At 52.4% G+C, this 19,515-nt stretch overlaps 1 protein-coding gene across 2 annotated transcripts in view; it reads left to right on the top strand.

The window, feature by feature from the left end:
* The window catches only part of ANO1 (anoctamin 1, calcium activated chloride channel), a 102,937-nt gene that overhangs the window by 52,731 nt on the left and 30,691 nt on the right, over positions 1 to 19,515 (top strand). The window contains exons 12-16 of one of the 2 annotated variants that reach the window (XM_011942303.1): positions 11,127 to 11,209; positions 13,841 to 13,852; positions 14,450 to 14,521; positions 16,950 to 17,027; positions 17,993 to 18,067. In XM_011942303.1, coding sequence (XP_011797693.1) covers positions 11,127 to 11,209; positions 13,841 to 13,852; positions 14,450 to 14,521; positions 16,950 to 17,027; positions 17,993 to 18,067 — 320 coding nt within the window. The remainder of the gene's footprint in view (positions 1 to 11,126; positions 11,210 to 13,840; positions 13,853 to 14,449; positions 14,522 to 16,949; positions 17,028 to 17,992; positions 18,068 to 19,515) is intronic. The other variant, XR_001001807.1, reaches the window with a different exon arrangement.

Raw genomic sequence — 19,515 nt, 5'->3', positions numbered from 1 at the left:
GTAAGCATCTTCTGCGTCCTGACTCACTAACTCCCCCGAAGGAGGTAAATAGATCTATTACCCCATTTGGAGGATGAATAAACTAGTAAGCGACTTTCCCAAGCTTACACCAGCTCTTAAGCAGGGCTTGAACCCCCGAATTCTGGTTTCTGAGTCCCAAATACTTCTCATAGCTTTTTTTTAGTTACAGGTTTTTGTTTGTTTGTTTGTTTTTTCTTTTCCAACTTTTATTTTAGGCTAGGAGGTTACATGCGCAGATCTGTTACATGGGTAAATTGCGTGCCATTGGTTTGGTGTGCAGGCTATTTTGTCACCCAGATAATCAGCACAGTACCCTACAGATAGTTTTTCCATCCTCACCCTCCTCCCACCCTCCACCCTCAAGTAGGCCTCGGTGTCTCCTGTCGCCTGCTTGGTGTCCCTGTGTACTCAACGTTTAGCTCCCACTTAAAGGTGAGAACACATGGCATTTGGTTTTCTGTTCCTGCATTAGTTTAGTCCGCTTAGGACAATGGTCTCTAGCTCTGTCCATGCTGCTGCAAAGGCCTTCCTTTTATGACTGTGTAGTATTCCATGATGTATACAGACCACATATCCTTTTTTAGTTTTTATTTTGAGACAGAGTGCCTGTCGCCCAGGCTGGAATGCAGTGGCGTGATCTTGGCTCACTGCAAACTCTGCCTCCCATGTTCAAGTGATTCTCCTGCCTCAGCCTCCCGAGAAGCTGACATTACAGGCACCCGCCACCACGTCCAGCTATTTTTTCTATTTTTAGTAGAGACAGTGTTTCGCTCTTGTTGTCCAGGCTGGAGTGCAGTGGCACAATCTCAGCTCACTGCAACCTTTGCCTCCCATGTTCAATCAGTTCTTCTGCTTCGGCCTCCCCAGTAGCTGGGATTACAGCCGCCCACCACCACACCCAGCTAATTTTTGTATTTTTAGAAGAGACGGGGTTTCACCATGTTGGCCAGGCTGGTCTCAAACTCCTAACCTCAGGTGATCTGCCCACCTCAGCCTCCCAAAGTGCTGGGATTACAGGTGTGAACCACCACACCCAGCGTGGACCAAATATTCTTTACCCAGTTAACCACTGATGGGCATCTTCGTGGATTCCATGTCTTTGCTCTCATAAATAATGCTACGGTAAACATATGCATACATGTGTCTTTATGGTAGAACAATTGATATTTCTTTGGGCATCTACACAGTAATGGCATTGCTGAGTTAAATGGTACTTCTGTTTTAAGTTATCTGAGAAATCTCCGTCTTGAGCCCCAAATACCTGACTCTAGCCCCTACTCCGCGGGCATTACTAACTGGCTCCGGCTGGCATGTGTGCTGAACGTGTGCCTGGCTTATTCCTGACTGGATTACCTCCAAGTTTTTCTCTCGCCTAGAGGAGTTTCCCCGTCTGTCTCCACAAAAATACACCTCCTTCGCTTTGGGAGCTGCGCTGAGGACTGCCTCTGTGCCAGTCTGGGCTAAGGGCTCTGCACCGGCTCTCTCTGTAACTCCACAACAGTCCCAGACCTAGGCTCTGTTCTTTTCTCTGTTGAAGATGCTAAAGTGTTACCAGAAAGGGGTCTTGATCCACACCCCAGGAGAGGGTCTTTGGATCTCACACAAGAAAGAATTCAGGGTGAGTCCACAGTCTAAAGCAAAAGCAAGTTTATTAAGAAAGTAAAGGAGTGGTCCGATACGGTGGCTCACACTTGTAATCCCAGCACTTTGGGAGGCTGAGGCGGGTGGATCACCTGAGGTCAGGAGTACGAGACCAGCCTGGCCAACATATCGAACCCCCCCCTACTAAAAATATGAAAAATTAGCTGGGCGTGGTGGCAGGTGCCTATAATCCCAGCTACTCGGGAGGCTGAGGCAGAAGAATCGCTTGAACCCACGAGGCAGAGGTTGCAGTGAGCCGAGATCGCGCCATTGCACTCCAGCCTGGGTGACAACAGCAAGACTCTGTCTCAAGAAAAAAAAAAGAAGAAGAAGAAGAGAGAAGGTAAAGGAGTAAAAGAATGGCTACAGAACAGAGCATTCTGAAAGTAAGAGGAGGAACGTGCCCACCCTAGGTACAGTGCTTGTTTGTATAAAGGATAACAAAGAAAATAATGGGGAGATGTACTCTGTCACAAGGGTTTGTGATAAAAGATTAATTGTCTTAATTACTATATTTTGTGAGAATCAATATTATTATCTCTAAAGTAAAATTAGGAATGCTTTTGTTCTCAACATATCGGGGTATCAGGACATTCCTGAGTCTGGGTCTGTTTAGCAAACGTTATCAATCTGTTCCCTTCACGTAAACATCTAGGCGCTGGGAATGCAGCCTGGCAAGCCCCAGCCTCATTTTTCCTAGTCCTCACTCAAGATGGAGTTGCAGCAAGCCCCAGCCTCATTTTTCCTAGTCCTCACTCAAGATGGAGTTGCAGCAAGTCCCAGTCTCATTTTTCCTAGTCCTCACTCAAGATGGAGTTGCAGCAAGCCCCAGCCTCATTTTTCCTAGTCCTCACTCAAGATGGAGTCGCTCTGGTTGGAATGCCTCTGATAGAAGCACAGAGAGGGTAAGAGACTTGCCTGAGATCACACAGCTAACAGGTCCCCAACAGACATCTCAGATGCGCACCCCGGCGCATCTGCCTCCAAGGTTTCAGCACGTGCCCTGGTCCCACCTCTCTGTCCAAACGTTCCCCGGGCCCTCATCATGGGCCCTCTTGGGGTAGCAGAAATGCACCGTGAGCCAGCAGTGGGGGGCATGTAGGCGTGGTACTGCCGAGCGCGCCGGCCCCCACGGGCTGTGGTTGTTCATTCGGTGGCCCTGTTTCGTGAAGCCAGCTTGCCTGTTGTGCAGTTCTTCATCCCGCACCTAGCGCCTTGTGTCCCAAGAGCTGCGGGCCAGCCCCTTCCTAGCAGATGGCTGCACTCCCCGACACTGGGAGAGGGGGCTCTGTGCCTGCTGACCCCGCAGGAGGCTTCGCTGCTCGTCTCACCCCTCCCTAGCTCCACTTCAACCCTGGTAGATAACAAATGTGCCCTGACTGTCAAATAGAGTCAAGCACAAGTTCCGTCCGCGCACTCCCATTCTGAGCGGGGGTGGGGGGAATTCACACACAAAAAAGCCAGGCCACTCCCACGAAGCACTTGCTTTAGAGAAAAGGAGCTTATTCTAAATCCACAGGAAAGAACCTACTGTGGCTGAGAGGTGTGAGCGGAGAGGGGAGGGACAAAGCCCCCGTCCCAGGCCCTTTTCACACCAGCTGTCAAGGGCAATTACCAGGGATGGCTCCTTGTGTGTTTTCTAATCCTTTATTCAATTATTTGTTCTTTACCCTCCAAGGGATTATTTTGCCTCTAGTGTTTCTTCTCCCCTTGTGTCCTTTCTTTTCCTGCCTCCAGCTGTTCACATTTCTGCTCCTACAATGGCAAAGAGACATCAACCTGTTACTGCCTGGCAGCCGGGAGCCTGGTCGTGGCCACCCGCCTGCCGGGGTGTGGGGCTCTGTATTCACGGTGGATGAATCACCTCCAGCCTGCTGTTTTAATCTTTGCTTCCACTGCACTGTGGGGTCCAGCTTTCCTGGAGCTGACATGTCGGTCCCAGAGCCTTCAGCTTGCTGCTGTCTGGGATTTCTGACATTTGAAAGCCTCAAATAAGATGTCTCATTAAGTAACGTTGAGCCCTATTTAGCTATTCACTTGGATCCATTTTCTGAAATTATAGCATAATAATGGGGTTTTAACTGCTTGTCAGTTCCACGAAGAACAAAGGAGTTTATCTGATTTGAGCCTGGCTGCAAAAGCCCGAGAAAGATGGTCTCAACTTTAATGAAATGTCAGAGGTGGAACTGTAATCCTTTCCGGGGCTTGGGCCTGAGATTTCACACGGAGTTGACAAGTCACCCAGCTGAGTCACTCCCAGCTAGGTGGGAACGAAGGGGATGCACTGTGATCATCGGTCTGTGGGAACTAAACTTGTTCCAGGGATAAATAGGTAGGGTGCCTGGTGACTCAGAGCAAAAGGGAAGGCTGGAGGCCTTTGTGCCCCGCCCATCTCTGCACTCAGGTGCAGGACCCGAGCTCTGCCCCGCCCCGCCCCGCCCCTCCCCAGGAGACCCCTCCCTGACCACCAGTTCGTGCAAATGGAGTCTGCACTAAGCAACACTGCACTTTTCGGGAACTGGAGGTGAGCGAAGGGTGGTTTCTATTCCCAGGGTTAGGTGTCTTAGTCTGCTCCAGCTGCCGTAACCAAACACCACAGACAGGTGCCTGCAAAAACAGGCATGTATTTCCCACAGTTCTGAGTATGGAGAATCCAAGATCAAAGTGCCAGCTGATTCGGCCCATGCCTTGGCTTTCAGACAGTCACCTTCTCCCTGTGTTCTCAGGTGGCAAAGGCAGACGGGAAGCCCGTTCTCTGCTGTCTTTTCTTCCAAGGGCACGAATCCCATCACGAGAGTCCCACCCTCATGACCTCAGCCAAACCCAATCAGCCCCCAAAGGCCCCATCTTCATATACCATCACCTGGGGGGTTAGGGCTTCCATGTGAATTTGGAGGGATGCAAGTCAGGCCAGAGCAGGGGGTCACATTTCAAGGAGGGGACTGGATAGGGACCCCACATGCACAGTTTGGCAGGATGCACCTCTGCTCCGTGGTCATGTGTGACCGTGCCCTGCCTGCCTCCCAGAGCTGGTGGGCTCAGGGGTGGAGGGCAGAGGCTTGGAAGACGTGACCCCTGCCCGTGAGGAGCACGGATCTCACTGGAGAGATGGGGCTGTCCACCGGGCGGCTGCAGAGCGGGTTGCAGCTCGCTCAGGGGAACCAAGAGAGCATCAGATGAAGCGCCTGAGATGTGCCCTGGTTTGGGCAACAGCATCTCAGGGGAGAGAGAGCTCAGAAAGGGTGTCCGCCAGCCAATCAAGGAAGGGCCGTGGAATTAGGGAAATTAGAGTGAGGCCTGAGTAGTAGAGACATCGGGATAGGTCGAGGCGGGGTGGGATGCAGCCTGGGAGGAGAGGCAGCTAACCTAATGGATGGAGAGATGGTTGGAGAAGGATGGCAGAAAGACGGAGGGGTCGGTACTTCCAGATGCCTGCTGGCTCGAACGCAGCCTATGGAGCTTGTTTAGAATGCAGATTCCGGGGACCCTGGGTGACTCTGTAGGTCAGACAACTGCATTTTAACAAGCTTCCTGGGGAGATTCAGGAACACCCCAGATTCCCAGACCCACACTGAGAAATCCTGGAGGAAATGAACAGATTGCCCCCTGCCATAGGTAACCACACATGTGTGTGTCCCTCCAGCCCATTCTCCTGTGGTTCTTCCAAGATGTGGCAGGCGCACATTAACGCATAAGGGGAATCTACGCCCATCATTCTATCGTTCGCTTTTTGTCAAATGCAGTGAAATTCACACAACATAAAATTAACCATTTTAGGTGCACAGTTCAGTGGCATTTAGCACGTGTTATGCATCCACGCCTCTATCTAATTCCAGAACATTTTGATGACCTCACAGGGAAACCCTGTCCTCATGAAGTAGTCAGTCCCCCTTCCCCCCAACCCCAGCCCCTGGCAACTACCAATCTGGTTTCTGTCTCTGTAGATTTATCTATAAATATTCTGACCATTTTATACAAATGGGGCGATACAAAATGTAGGCTCTGTCCTGTGCTGCGCCTCTAAAGGGGACACGTGGAGATCCCCACGACCAAGCTAGGCTGTAACAGCGGTCCTCTGTCAAGCCCTTACAGAGACGCGGGCCCCACCCTGAGCACCGCTTGTGGATGAAGTCAGGGACACTCTATGATAGACCCTCTCAGGCAGGTGCTGGTAACAAGCCCATTTCTCAGAGACTGAGGTTGGCAGCAGTGTGGTCAGCTGCCCACGCTCACCCCGATGAGATCCCACGTAGACCTAGAGTCTTTCGCTCACCTGCTGCCTCTGTGGTGGAGTTTGGACGCCTCTGTGAGGAGTTTGTGTGTCTCTGTGCTGTGAAAATCAATGTGGGAAGGGACTGTAGCCCAACCACCTGCTCCCGTCCGGCCTGGCTTCTCGCTCGCTGCCACCCTCTGTGCTGTGTGCTGTGGTGACTCCTGGGCTCCAGGTTTCAGGGGGATGGGCTTGTCCCTTTGACCACCTTGTAAGGCTGTCGCACTCAAGGCCGCTTCTTCATTGTGCACTTGTGGGTGGGAAGCCCCGTCCCTGATACCAGCTCATCTGGGCATCAGAAGGGCTGGGTCCAGGTTTCTGCCCTTACTTGATGAGTCCTCTGACGTCTCAGAACCTCATCTATGTGTCTGTAAAATGGAGTGCGTCATCCCTGCGTGGAGGGGGCTGGGGCAGGATCCGAGGGATCAGGCGTGGGAAAGCACCGTGCCCAGCGCCCTGGCGGCAGCTGGGTATTATACAACATTTGTATGAGGTGGTTGGCACATTGGCAAGGAGGACCAGGATTGGGAGCCTCAGAGGGCAGGAATCGGAACTCGTGTGGGTGAGGAGGGAGGACTCGGGAGCAGGAGAATTGCTTGCAGAAGATGGTGCTCAGGGTTCCTGCTGCCTTCGCTCACCCCGCTAGATGGTGGTTCTTCATACTGCTCACAATACTAGCTTTTGAGGACTGGCCACCAGGCGCAGCACGAGTCTTCGCATCTCCTTTCCTGCCGGCGAAGCCCAGACTCCACAGCTCCAGCCTGACGCTCAGTGCCCACAAAAGCCAGACAATAGGGCATGGTGGGGTCTGTGGCCAAGTGGAAAGGCATGCCCAAGTTTTGACAAAGGAACGATCATTGCTCAACCCCAGCCTTCTGCTGCCAATGCTTCTGGCTTTTAAAGGAGAAGCAGGAAAGGCATAATTTTTATGTCAAATGTCTTTATTTTTTAAACGTGTCTGAGCCAAACAAGCCACATCTTTGTATCATCTCCACCCTCCACCCCACCCCCAGCCACCAGGTTACATTCTGGGCTCCAGTCTGGGTCCTGGTCAATCTACAGACAAGACACCTCCAGGACAGGGCCTTTGCTTCTGTCTGAAGACACAGTACAAATTTTAGAGCAAGAATACCACGGTTCAATGCCGGGTGCAGTGGCTCACAACTGTAATCCCAGCACTTTGGGAGGCCAATGCAAGCAGATCACTTGAGGCCAGGAGTTCAAGACCAGCCTGGCCAACATGGTGAAACCTCCTCTCTACTAAAAATACAAAAATTGGCCAGATGTGGTGGCGTGCACCTGTAGTCCCAGCTACTTGGGAGGCTGAGGCAGGAGAATTACTTGAACTCAGGAGGCGAAGGTTGCAGTGAGCTGAGATCACACCACTGCACTCCAGCCTGGGCGACAGAGAGAGACTCCGTCTCAAAAAAAAAAAAATATATATATATATATATACCAGGGTTCAGTACCAGCCACCAAGCTCTGTGACCTTAGGCAAGTTGCTTAACCTCTCTGTGCCCCCATTTCCTCATCCATAGATGGTACGCTTTAATAATCAGACTTGTGGCAACTACAGCTATTGTTTCCTTAAGGAAAGTTAAATATCTGCACGGAGAGTTGCTCCAGTATCGTGGTTCCGTGAAGACTCGAGTCCAAGAGAATGAGGTTCAAATGCAATGGCTGCTGCTCCCCTGCAGCTGACCTTGGACACAGCTCTCTGAATCTCAGTTTTGTAAATGGTCTCCACTTTGTCAGTCTGTGAGTGGGAATCATCCTGCCTGCCTGTGGTCATTATGAAGATGAGATTGACTGATGTCTGTAAAATGCGAGTGCACGGATACGTCCTCATTAACTGGTGACTGTTGATACGCTGCAAGCTGGCGAGTGCAGAGAGGGTGAGCTGGGGAGGCAGTGGGGTGAGTGTCATAATGGAGGCCAAGTCTGGGAAAGAGGAGGAGCTAGGGAGGCCTGGACAGGGAAGGTACGTGAGTCAGCGTTCTCTGGAAGGACAGAACTAACAGGATATTGTACATGTGAAAGGGATTTTATTCAGGAGAATCGACGACTCACTCGATCACAAGGTCAAGCCCCACAATAGGCCGTCTGCAAGTAGAGGAGAAGGGAAGCCAGCAGTGGATCAGTCTGAGTCCCAAACCCTCGAAAGTAGGAAAGCCAGCAGTGCAGCCTTCAGTCTGTGGCCAAAGGCCTGACAGCCCCTGACAAACTGCTGTTGTAAGTCCAAGAGTCCAAAAGCTGAAGAACTCGGAGTCTGATGTTCCAGGGCAGGAAGCATCCAGCACGGGAGAAAGATGAAGGCTGGAAGACTGAGCGAGTCTGCTCTTCCATGTTCTCCTGCCTGCTTTTTCTAGCCGTGCTGCAGCAGAGGGGATGGTGCCCACCCAGATTAAGGGCGGGTCTACCTCTACCCCCCACACTGACTCAAACGTTAATCTCCTCTAGCAACACCCTCACAGACACACCCAGAAACAATACTTTTCATCCTTCCATCCGATCAAGTTGACACTCAGTACTAACCATGGTGGCAGGTAAGCAGGCCAACTCTGCAGGTGTGCGTGAAGCCAGCCCTCCTGGGCAGTGCTCAGCCCCAAAAAAGCATCGTAAAAGGACGTTGTTACCCTGGGTGGGCAGAGGAGGACAGAAAGAGGCAGCTTTCATAGCCCAGTGGAGGAGCGGTTGGGGGCCTTGCAGACCAGGCAGAGACCAGGAAACGGCTGGCCTCCTCCACCGCTCCAGAGCAGCTGCAGGGGCCAAAGGACATCTTCAAAGAGGCAGAGACCTCCCCGCATTGCCTCCTGGGAAGGGTACCCACCGCAGACAGGCCACTCCCATCGTCTGCCTCCTGAGGGTCAGGGACCCCTGGGGGTTGGGGGCCTCCTCCGGGGCCCTCATGGCCCCCCTTACCTGCCACAGCCGTGGCACTCAGTGCGTGTCTGCTGAGTGGCTGGGTTTCCGGCAGGTGTTTCAGCGATAGCCGTTCCCTCGCCTGCTCAGCTCTGCCTCTTGGGAAGCCACGTTCCCCAGGCTCCCTAGCTCTCCCTCTTCCTAGTAGGTTCAGCCAGTGGGAAGCCCTTTTGGGAAATCAGAAGGCGGGAGGAAGGGAGCAGCCAAGATATTGCTCCCCATCTCCCTCCACTTCCTGGGACATCCCCAGCAATGACTGTGTCTTCTCCGGGCTCTGACTTCCTCCTGGGAAGCCCTTCCTCCGTGATCCCAGCTTCTTCTGGGCAGCTCCAATTTCTGGCTCCAGCAGGGGCGCTGAGCACCTCCTACTGTCCTGCCATCCTGAAACGGATGCCAGCTCCTGCTGTGGGTCATCTCTGGGTGGTCCCACCATCCCCCATGTGGCTTCTCAGCTTTTCTATTGCCTGTGCGAGCAAGTCCCGGGATTAAATTACCCCGCTGTGAAAGATGTGGGTGGGGGGGTCCTATTTCCAGGCTGGGCCGGTTGATACAGTTGCCATCCTAGACAAACCGGTGCATGCTCGGAAGCCCCATTCACACCTCGCCTTAATGGGAATGGGGTGCGTTATGCATAGACTCACGTCCTCTGAATCAGGTTCACACCCACGACTTCCGTTCTTTCCTGCCACACGTTGCCTTCAGTTAAGGGCCACATTTGTGAACTCACTCTGCACGTTCACCGTCACACAGCCCATTTTACTTGCACATCAGTGCTGCTGCTTCTCGGATAAGCCATTTGATCCCTCTGAGCCTCAGTTTCCCCCTCTGTAAAATGGAGGGGGTGGGAATAGTGCCTACCTCCTATGATCACTGTGAGGCTTAAATAACACTGATACTTCCTCACTGATACTCCAAGTCTGATTATTGGAGGGCACCATTTTACGGATGAGGAAACGGAGGCACAGAGAGGCTAAATAACTTGCCAAAGGTCACAGAGCTCAGTGGCTGGTATTGAACTCCCGTATTATTGCCCTAAAATTTGTACTAAACATCTTCAGACAAACACAAGGGCCCTGTCCTGGAGAGGTCTGTAGACTGACCAGCTCCCAACAGTGCCTGGCATGGAACAGCTGGAGAATCGTGAGCTCTGAGGAACTCTGGGGCCTTCCTGTTACTCTGCTCCTCAGCCTCTGCAGATTTTCTTTCGCAGGGAGAAGCGATCAGGATAAACACTTCGGCCAGGGGCATCTCCTTTTGCAAGCTGTGTGCTTGCAAAAGTCAGTCATTCAGTGCCTACTCGAGCACCTGTCTGTCCCAGGCACCTCTGGGAACTGGGGACCCAGGGGAACGAGGCCCCACCCCTGCCCCACACACAAGTCATGGGACAGGGATCCTGATGGAAGGCAGCACTGACACCGTGGGCAAGACAGACGCAGGCTGAGGAAGGTCCCGAGAGGAGCTGGGTTTTTCTCACACTGAGGGGGATGATCAGTGGCTTCCTGGAGGAGGCAGCATTTGAACCATGCTTTGTCTGTTGGGAATATGAAGCCGAATGCAGCAGCTGCCAGTGCAGTTCAGCAGGCAGACTCCTGGAGTGGTTTGAAGCCCAAGTGAGTGAGTGGCCTGGGCTCACCCCTCGTTCCTCCTGACCTCCAAAGCGGGTTCCCCAAGAGCAATGGGGCAGGATGGTTGAGGCATAGGCTCTGGGACCAGGCTGCCCATCCCTCACTGACTAGCTGGGTAACCTCGGTTGGGACTTGAGTGTCCCGTGCCTCAGTTTCCTCATCTGTAAAAAGGGAGAATGACGGTTCCTGCCCCACAGGATTGGTGGGAGGGCTGAACACATGAATTCAGATAAAGTTCTCAGCCCAGTACATCACCCTAGCTCACCAAACAGCAATAAAAAAGAAAAGAATGCCTTGGCTGGGCGCAGTGGCTCACGCCTGTAATCACAGCACTTTGGGAGGCCAAGGCAGGTGGATCACCTGAGGTCAGGAGTTTGAGACCAGCCTGGCCAACATGGTGAAACCCTGTCTCTACTAAAAATACAAAAATTAACTGGGTATGGTGGCTCATGCCTATAATCCCAGCTACTTAGGAGACTCAGGCAGGAGAATTGCTTAAACCCGGGAGGCGAGATTGCAGTGGGCCGAGATCGCGCCATTGCACTCCAGCCTGGGCAACAAGAGCAAAACTCTGTCTCAAAAAAAAAAAAAAAAAGAGAAAAATGCCTTTATGTCATCGGAGATTCTGGTTTTGCCCCTGCCCGCAGCTGCCACCTTCATGGAGCACTGGAAGCGGAAACAGATGCGGCTCAACTACCGCTGGGACCTCACGGGCTTCGAGGAGGAGGAGGTCAGTGGGTTTGGCGCCTTGCGCATCACGCCCTTCCCCCATGTTCCCCCTGCCCCAGGACCTCCTTGGGACTTACACGGAGGCCCAAGGTCAGAAAGCGCTCCTGGTCCAAGCTGAGGCAAGGCCGCCCCCCGCCCCCCGCCTGCCTCGCCGCTCATCACCCTGGCGTTCCGAACGCCATCCGTGGCCAAAGGGACCATTCCCTGTCTGCTGAAGTGTTTTCATCCCCGTGCTCACATGGACACGCCAGCCACCAGCGTGGTCTCAGGCGCAAGCCAGGGCTCACCACACTGACCTCATCACGTCTGGGGGCTGCCCGGGCTGTCGGCACCACCCGTGGAGGTGGAGAGGGAACGGACACTGTCCATGGGTCTCCAAAGGTGGCCGTGAGCATCTGCCTCCCCGGGTGCCAAGCCCGCATTCCCTGGAGCCAGCTCTGTGCCTGCAGCCGGGCGTGGCTGACAAGAGGGAACGGATCCTTTACTAACGTAGAGGGAAAGCCAGTGTCTGGCTTCTTCATGCTCCAGAGAGAGGGACATTCAGTATTACGTGGCCCCTGGGATGCCAGGTGAACTGTACTCACAGGGATCCCAAGTCCAGCAGGAATTCCCTTTAGGGTAAGTGGGAATGCAAAGGAGTAACAGTCCTCACAATTAGCCTGGGTGCACAACAGAGGCGACCTCATGCACACACTGTAAGGTGCAACCACGCTGACCACTATTTAATGTTATAAAACATGCTCCCCACTTTTTGGGAGACAGGGTCCCCCTCTGTCACCTAAGCTGCAGTGCAATGGCATGATCATAGCTCACTGCAGCCTTGACCTCCCGGGCTCAAGCCCTCCTCCCATTTCGGCCTCCCAAGTAGCTGGGGCCACGGGCACACGCAACCACGCCTGGCAAATTGTTTAATTTTTTGTAAGAGTCAGGGTCTTGCTATGTTGCCCAGGCTACACATGCTCCTTTTAAAAAGAGAAACTTTTCATGCATTTTTATTGTAATGTGGACATTTCTTTTAGAAGATATTTTTCTTTTAAAGGATTTTTTTCTTTAAAAACTTTTTTTTAACTTTTCTGTTGTATTTTCTCACACAATCTGCTCCCTCTCACACTGAACCCATGGGTCACTCTTCAGCCAAATGTGCCAGGTTTGGGCTGACAATATTGCCAACAGACAAGGGGACTAGAGTTTTCTGGGAGAGGCACGGCAGCTCAGAGGGTACAAGACAGGCCTCTGCAGCCAGGCTGCCAGAGTTCCATCCAGATTCTGCACCAGCCTTGCTGTGTGACCCCGGGCAGATTGCTTAACATCTCTGTACCTCAGTGTCCTCACTTGATGGCATTTGTAGGGTCTCAATGGGTCAATAGATATAAAGCACTTAGAACCCGGCCCAGCACACAGTGCCCCGTAAACGGCTGCCCGGCTTGTGGCCACTGGGCCACACCTTTACCTGCCCAGATAACAGCCTCCACCCTCTTCCTCAGCCGGTCTCATTATCCTGTCCACAAATGACCAGGCGGAGATCAACGCAACCTGTCACGGCACACAGCTCTGCAGGGCAGAGCAGGGACACAGCCCAGAGCCCTGTCCATGGCGGGGGCTCTCTGGGTGTTCTCTTCCCTTGCCGTTTCAATTAGAAAGATTCAAATAGAAAAAAAAAGCGGTCACTGTCTTGTTCAGAAGTCGATTTCAAATGTCCTTTCTGTGATGTCCCTGTGGCTGGGGAAAGTCGGCAGTGAGGTCCAGTCCCCTTTGCTCAACGCCTTGGGGTCCCATTCCCTGATTTCCTGAGCCCGATGGTTTGGGATCTTGATTTTGGGGGTGACGACCGAAGTCACTGGGCACACACAGTGCCAAGGGGCCTGAATGAATTTCCCAAAGTGAGCCACTCGCACCCCCAGCAGCTGGTCAGGGCCTCCTTTAGGAGTAATAACCACAGGCGAACGGGACCTCCCCTCCACATAGCCTGAAGTCCAGACTTCGGTACTGAAGCGGAAGGACCCTTGTGTCCCATCATGTGGCCCATGTGTGCCTTAGCTGAGTCTGAGGCATTTCAGTCCAGCACTGAGATTTGGAAATTTGGGGAATTTCCAAAACCATGGGAAAGGCCACAGCTACAAAGGCCACAGCCCACAGTCACCCTCAAGCAGCAGTGAACCTTAATGGAACCCAGGGTCACCCACCCATCCCAGCTCACCTGCATCCTTTACCTTCATCCTAGTTCTTAAGAAAGTTGTCTTTAGGGCCGGGCGCGGTGGCTGACACCTGTAACCCCAGCACTTTGGGAGGCCGAGGAGGGCAGATCACGAGGTCAGGAGTTCGAGAGCATCCTGGCTAACATGGTGAAACGCCGTCTCTACTAAAAATACAAAAAATTAGCTGGGCGTGGTGGTGGGCACCTGTAGTCCCAGCTACTTGGGTGGCTGAGGCAGGAGAATCACTTGAACCCAGGAGGCAGAGCTTGCAGTGAGCCAAGATCGCGCCATTGCACTCCAGCCTGGGCAATAGGGCAAGACTCCATCTCAAAAAAAAAAAAAAAAAGTTGTCTTCAGCGGACAGGTCCTATTTCTAAAATAACAACCTAAATAATGACATCTTTGTGTTTTGTTTTTACTTTTCTGGTTCCCTGAAGGAGGCTGTCAAGGTTTGGAATTTTTTGTCACTCCTCTATCTTCCCACGGCCTGTCTCCCTGGGAGAGGGACCTTCTCTTGCACCTAATCTGTTTCTACCATGCAGTTCCCGCAGTTTCTCCACGCAGGCGGGGTCTCTGCTTTCTCTCCACCTCCGGTCTCTCCTAACCCATTCTTCCCTTCCAGCACCCTTCGCTGACCTGCTCTGAGCTCCCCAAGGCCTGGCACCTCTGGGCTGCCCACGCTTGCCGACACTTACTGCATCTCTTCCGACCCCCACAGCTCCTCCGTAGAACGTTCTCAGGGCCAGTTCATGGCTGGCTGTTCACTGCAGCCTGGTACAGGCTTCTCCACCTCTAGGAGGACACAGAGGCCAGACTCGGTGGCCCTCTCAATGGGCTGGGGTTCCCCACAAACGGGATAATCCTGGGTCACTATCCAGACCACAGACGGGGGGATTACATTGGAAATATTCTCAGCAGCCAACTATGAACTGGACCCAAAGGGTGCCCAAGGCTAATCCATGGACTGATTTGCCAAGTATACTGACGCTGAGGAGTTCAGACTCACAATTAACAAGGCCTCCATCTTGACTTGGTTTCATTCATAGGATCATCCCAGAGCTGAATACGAAGCCAGAGTCTTGGAGAAGTCTCTGAAGAAAGAGTCCAAAAACAAAGAGGTATGGTGGCCACTGTGGGTTAACTTTCCCAGCAATAAAACACTGTGTTCATCAACAATGTAGACCTGGGATCAGCCCAGATAACAAAGATTGTAGGCAGTGTAACCCCGTGTTGCAGCTGCTCAACTCTGCCATGGTAGCAGCAAAAGGAGCCATAGACAGTAGGTAAAGACATGGGCCTGTGTTCCTCACACTGTGTTCCAATAAAACTTTATTTGCAAAAACAGACAGGGGGCCAGATTTGGCCGAAGGGCTATAGTTTATCAAACCTCCTCTAGATCTCTGTCTTGATGTATCCTGAGGGTGATCTCAAATTTCAGCAAGCATTTCAACCACAAGAACCATGGCTTTGAGGCTTCAAAACTTTTTCACAGTACACCCCTCCTATTCTACATCAAACAACGAAACAGAAGCCTTTGCCAAACCAGCGCCCCTGAGCAAATGGCCAGTTCCTTGTTTCACTCAGACTGTGAGAATGAGGGTGAGACATGTTTTGCAATGTTTTTGAGGTCATCATCTTTTTATAATAATTGCTCTTCTTTTTCCCCAAACGTCTCATTCAAATTAAGTCGTATGTGCAGCCAGGATTCTCGAAGACCTCCAGAGGTGCTTGCCAGCTTTGTTTGTTTGTTTTGTTTGTTTGTTTGTTTGTTAAGACAGAGTCTCTCTCTGTCACTCAGGCTGGAGTGCAGTGGCGTGATCTCGGCTCACTGCTCCCCCCGCCTCCCGGGTTCAAGTAATTCTCATGCTTCAACCTCCCGGGTAGCTGGGACTACAGGCATGCACCACCGTGCCCAGCTAATTTTTTGTGTTTTAGTAGAGACAGGGTTTCACTGTGTTGCCCAGGCTGGTCTCGAACTTCTGACCCCAAGAGATCTGCCTGCCTTGGCCTCCCAAAGTGCTGGGATTACAGACGTGAGCCACGGTGCCCAGCAAAGTTTTTTTAATGGTGTTTTTCACATGATATGGGACAAGCAGGCATGGAGTTCCTGGCCTTGTCAGCCTCTAACGGAGGCTGGAGATGCCCGCACTGAGGGATGAGGGCAGTCGAGGGAGCTCTCACAGGTCCTGACCTTGTGTCATATCTACATTTTCAGCCTTGGGGACCGATCAGGACAAACCCCTGGATTTATCTTTCCTTGTCAATGTATCAGGGGACAGTGCTCCACAGGTTCAAAGTGGTCAGGGGTTGCAGTTGCCAAAATCCCATCTGGAGGGTAAAGTGGGTTCTCTAGAAAGCCTCCTCCCGAGGCCCAGCTCTTCAAACACAATGAGAATTTGGGGTACAGCTCAGTCCTCCTATAGCCAGGAAGTATGTCTTTTTAAACACCCCTGAGGATCTGAGCAGGACTGAAAGGTGTGCAGAATACAACCATAAAAGCAGGAGTTATCGCCCTAAAATAGACTGTCTGTCTGACTTAACACATCGGACATGCACGCCCGGTGCCAGCTGCCCTCTGAACTGGCCCTTCAGGCCCTCTGCCCCTCATTCCCTCCTGGGAAAGCAAAAGACCTGGATGCCACCATCTCTAGGGCCCTGCAGGCGTCGGGCGTGTTTTCAGGGCAGCGTAGCGGCCCCCAAGCCTGGGTGGAAATGTCAGTGTGTGGCCCCCAAGATAACCCAGCCTGTAGCTGTGTGGTCGCACCTCTTAGAGCGAGCATGGGTGGGTATTCCACTCCTTCCTGAGGGGGAGAAAAGGGCTTTGTGGCACACACTACGTCCATTTAAGGCAAGGGACCTAACCAAGCCACAACAGCGAATCTGGGCAACGGGGGCCGGAAGGAAGACACCTCTTGGACGCAGGATCCCTCTGCCTCTGTGGCCCGTGGCTTGCTTTCAGCCCAGGCTCTCTGATCACATGAAAGCAACAGAGGCATGGGGGTTTATTTTTGCAGAGCTCAGAGGTACCCCCAGGCCTGGTCTGCTTCTGATGGGCCGTACCCTTTATTTCCTCCTCCGTTCCATTTGGCTCCCAGCGGCTTCCCTCTGGTTTTGATTCCCCTCCAGCTATGGCACTGAATTCATTTATGAAAAGAGGCCCACCGCCTAATTGGCACATGAGCTTGGGCTTCTGGGTGTGGCTTCCTTCCTGCTGTCATAAGATGCTGGTGTTGGCCGCTACCTCCCGCTGGACTCCAGCTGCCGTCTGCGAGGTGGGGCGTGAGGCGGTCCAGTGGAGGGTGCGTGCTGGAGTCTCTCGTGTCTCCACCACCTTGGTTACAGATGTTCTTTCCGAACGTGGGTCTCTGCCATCTCTTATCTGTTTAAAATGCCCAGAACCCGAGTCAGCCTTGGCAGTGAGCTTATGGCCGGCACCGGGAGAGGCCAGCCTGCTGCCAAGATGGGGACGGATCCCTGGGCCCCGCGGTCTGCGGCCCGCCTCCCGCTTCACCGCACGGTGCTCTCTTTCCCCCCACCCGCCCTCAGAAGCGCCGGCATATCCCAGAGGAGTCAACAAACAAATGGAAGCAGAGGGTTAAGACAGCCATGGCGGGGGTGAAATTGGTACTTTTTTATCTTGCGGGCAACGCGCGTCTTGACTGTTTGCAGGCAATCAAAGTCGATTGTGTTTTTCTTCAACAAACTGTTGTTTTTTGTTTTTTTTTTAACATTCACATCCATGTTTCTCTGTCTTCCTTTGGCACTCAGTGAGCCCGGCGTGTTGCGATGGCACTGCATGGCTGTGGTGGGTCTGTGGTGGCAGGGGCGGGGGGCTCTGGCTTGATTTGGAGCTCGTGAAACGTGCTTGTCACAATTGCCTGCAAGCGATTCTTGGTCTTCTCGTTAACACGCATGCCACCCACCCCTGGAATGAGTGGTCTCCGGTGTCATGCCCCTGTCCGCATTCTGTGACCTAATACATGCATTTTCCCATGGAAAAAATCCACCCCCATTTGAAACATCCCAGGTTAGTGATGAGCTTCTACCTAGGGTTTCTCCAGACCAAGCCAACCTTGGGTGCTCAGAGCCTTCGGGCCATGTGTCACCACAGATGACGTTTGAACTTGTAGTGCTAGCTGCTTGTTTCAACTTGCTCCACAAAGGAAAAATAACTATTATGGTCTGGGTGGCCCTGGGAAAACATCTTCCATCTTCTAGACTTAGAAGTGAGACTTTTAGCTGAAGAAATGGACTCCAGGTCCAAGCTTCTCCCAGACGTGGGTCCAACAGTCTTTAGAAAGGCACCTGGCGTTACAATGCCCTGTACACAGAGGACTCACAGTGTTTAACGGCTCTCAGTCCTGTTATCCTGTGACATAGGTGATAAACCCCCAAATGCTTCTTGGAACCCTATGCGTTTGCACTGGCTCATCACCTGTGGGCATTTTTGAAGGTTTTTCTGAGTATTTCTGTTGTTCAAGTTGTCCCTGGGCCCACGCGCACACACACACACACACCCCCACGCTGACACACAGGTATGTCTCATCGTGATGGTTCCAGCCACTGACGGGCATCGTTTTGTGTTGCAGACTGACAAAGTGAAGCTGACCTGGAGAGATCGGTTCCCAGCCTACCTCACCAACTTGGTCTCCATCATCTTCATGGTAAGTTCCAGAAGGGTAAGGCCAGAGGAAGTCAGGAGAAACCGCAAGGAAGTGATTGGCGTCAGCCGGGCGTGGTGGTTCATAACTGTAATCTCAGCACTTTGGGAGGCCGAGGCGGGCAGATCACTTGAGGTCAGGAGTTCGAGACCAGCCCGGCCAATATAGTGAAACTCCGTCTCCGCTAAAAATACAAAAATTAGCTGGGCGTGGTGGTGTGCACCTGTAGTCCCAGCTACTCAGGAGGCTGAGGCAGGAGAATCGCTTGAACCTTGGAGGCAGAAGTTGCAGTGAGTAGAGATCACACCACTGCACTCCAGCCTAGGGGACAGAGCAAGACTCTGTCTCAAAAAAAAAAAAAAAAAAAGGAAGTGATTGGTGTCCTCCAAGACCTGATTCAGCCTTTCACGTGGCAGTGCCATTGGTCCCAGGGTGCGCCAGCCCCATCTGCTCAGGGCAGCGGGTGGGTGGGGAAGACTCACCACTACCCCTGAAATGGGAAGAGACCAAGGTTCCAAAGTGACCCCCAGTGGGGGCTTCACACGCCAGGGGGTACATGAGATGATTTCAGTGGTCCCTGATACACAGCTTTCATTTTGAGAGACATGATTATTTAAGTATCCAGTAATTCAAGCCTGGGATTCAAAGATATCATTTAAGCTGAAACTGAAGACTTTTTAAGAAAACCATTAAATTGGCTGAGTGCAGTGGCTCACACCTGTATTCCCAGCACTTTGGGAGGCTGAAGCAGGAGGATTGCTTGAGCATTGCTTGAGCTTAGGAGTTTGAGACCAGCCTGGGCCACATGGCAAAACCAAAAATACAAAAATTAACTGGCGTGCTGGTGTACGCCTGTGGTCCCAGCTATTCGGGAGGCTGTAGTGGGAGGATTGCTGGAGCCTGAGAAGTCAAGGCTGCAGTGAGCTGTGGTTGCATCACTGCATTCCAGCCTGGGCGATAGAGCAGGACCCTGTCTCAAAAAAAACTGTTTATTTTGTGACCAAAACATGACTTGAGCCCTGATACAGGCATCAGCATTAAGTAAAAACAATTTTAAAAAGTTTTAAAAAAGAAAACTATTAAATAAATAGCACACAGACAGGACACGATAGTGCTACTCAGGGGACCGCAAGTCTGTGACGTGGCTCGTGGGCAAACATCTTGTGGCTTTTAGGGGATTTCAATCCCAGGGATTTCAATCCCCGGTGGATTCGGCCTTGGCCGCATACTAGCTGTGCTTCCTTCACCCAGCAAGTGCTTGGAGCCAGCTGTGGTCATGTTAGAAATGACCCTGCCCTCGTCCAGTTCCACAGCTTGAAGGCAGCGCCTCCTGCGGCCACCTAGCCCCGAGACCTGGTACTCGGGGACCCAGGTTGGCAGCTGTGCCCTGAGGGTCTCACCAGAGCATCTCATTCAGTCCTTGCCACTGGCCAGTCCTGGTACCATCCGTC

The sequence above is a fragment of the Colobus angolensis genome, unplaced genomic scaffold (assembly GCF_000951035.1).
Source record: "Colobus angolensis palliatus isolate OR3802 unplaced genomic scaffold, Cang.pa_1.0 Scaffold21, whole genome shotgun sequence".
Lineage (NCBI taxonomy): Eukaryota > Metazoa > Chordata > Mammalia > Primates > Cercopithecidae > Colobus > Colobus angolensis.
The sequence above is the reverse complement of the archived record's forward strand: the minus strand, read 5'-3'. Positions and strand labels throughout refer to the sequence as shown.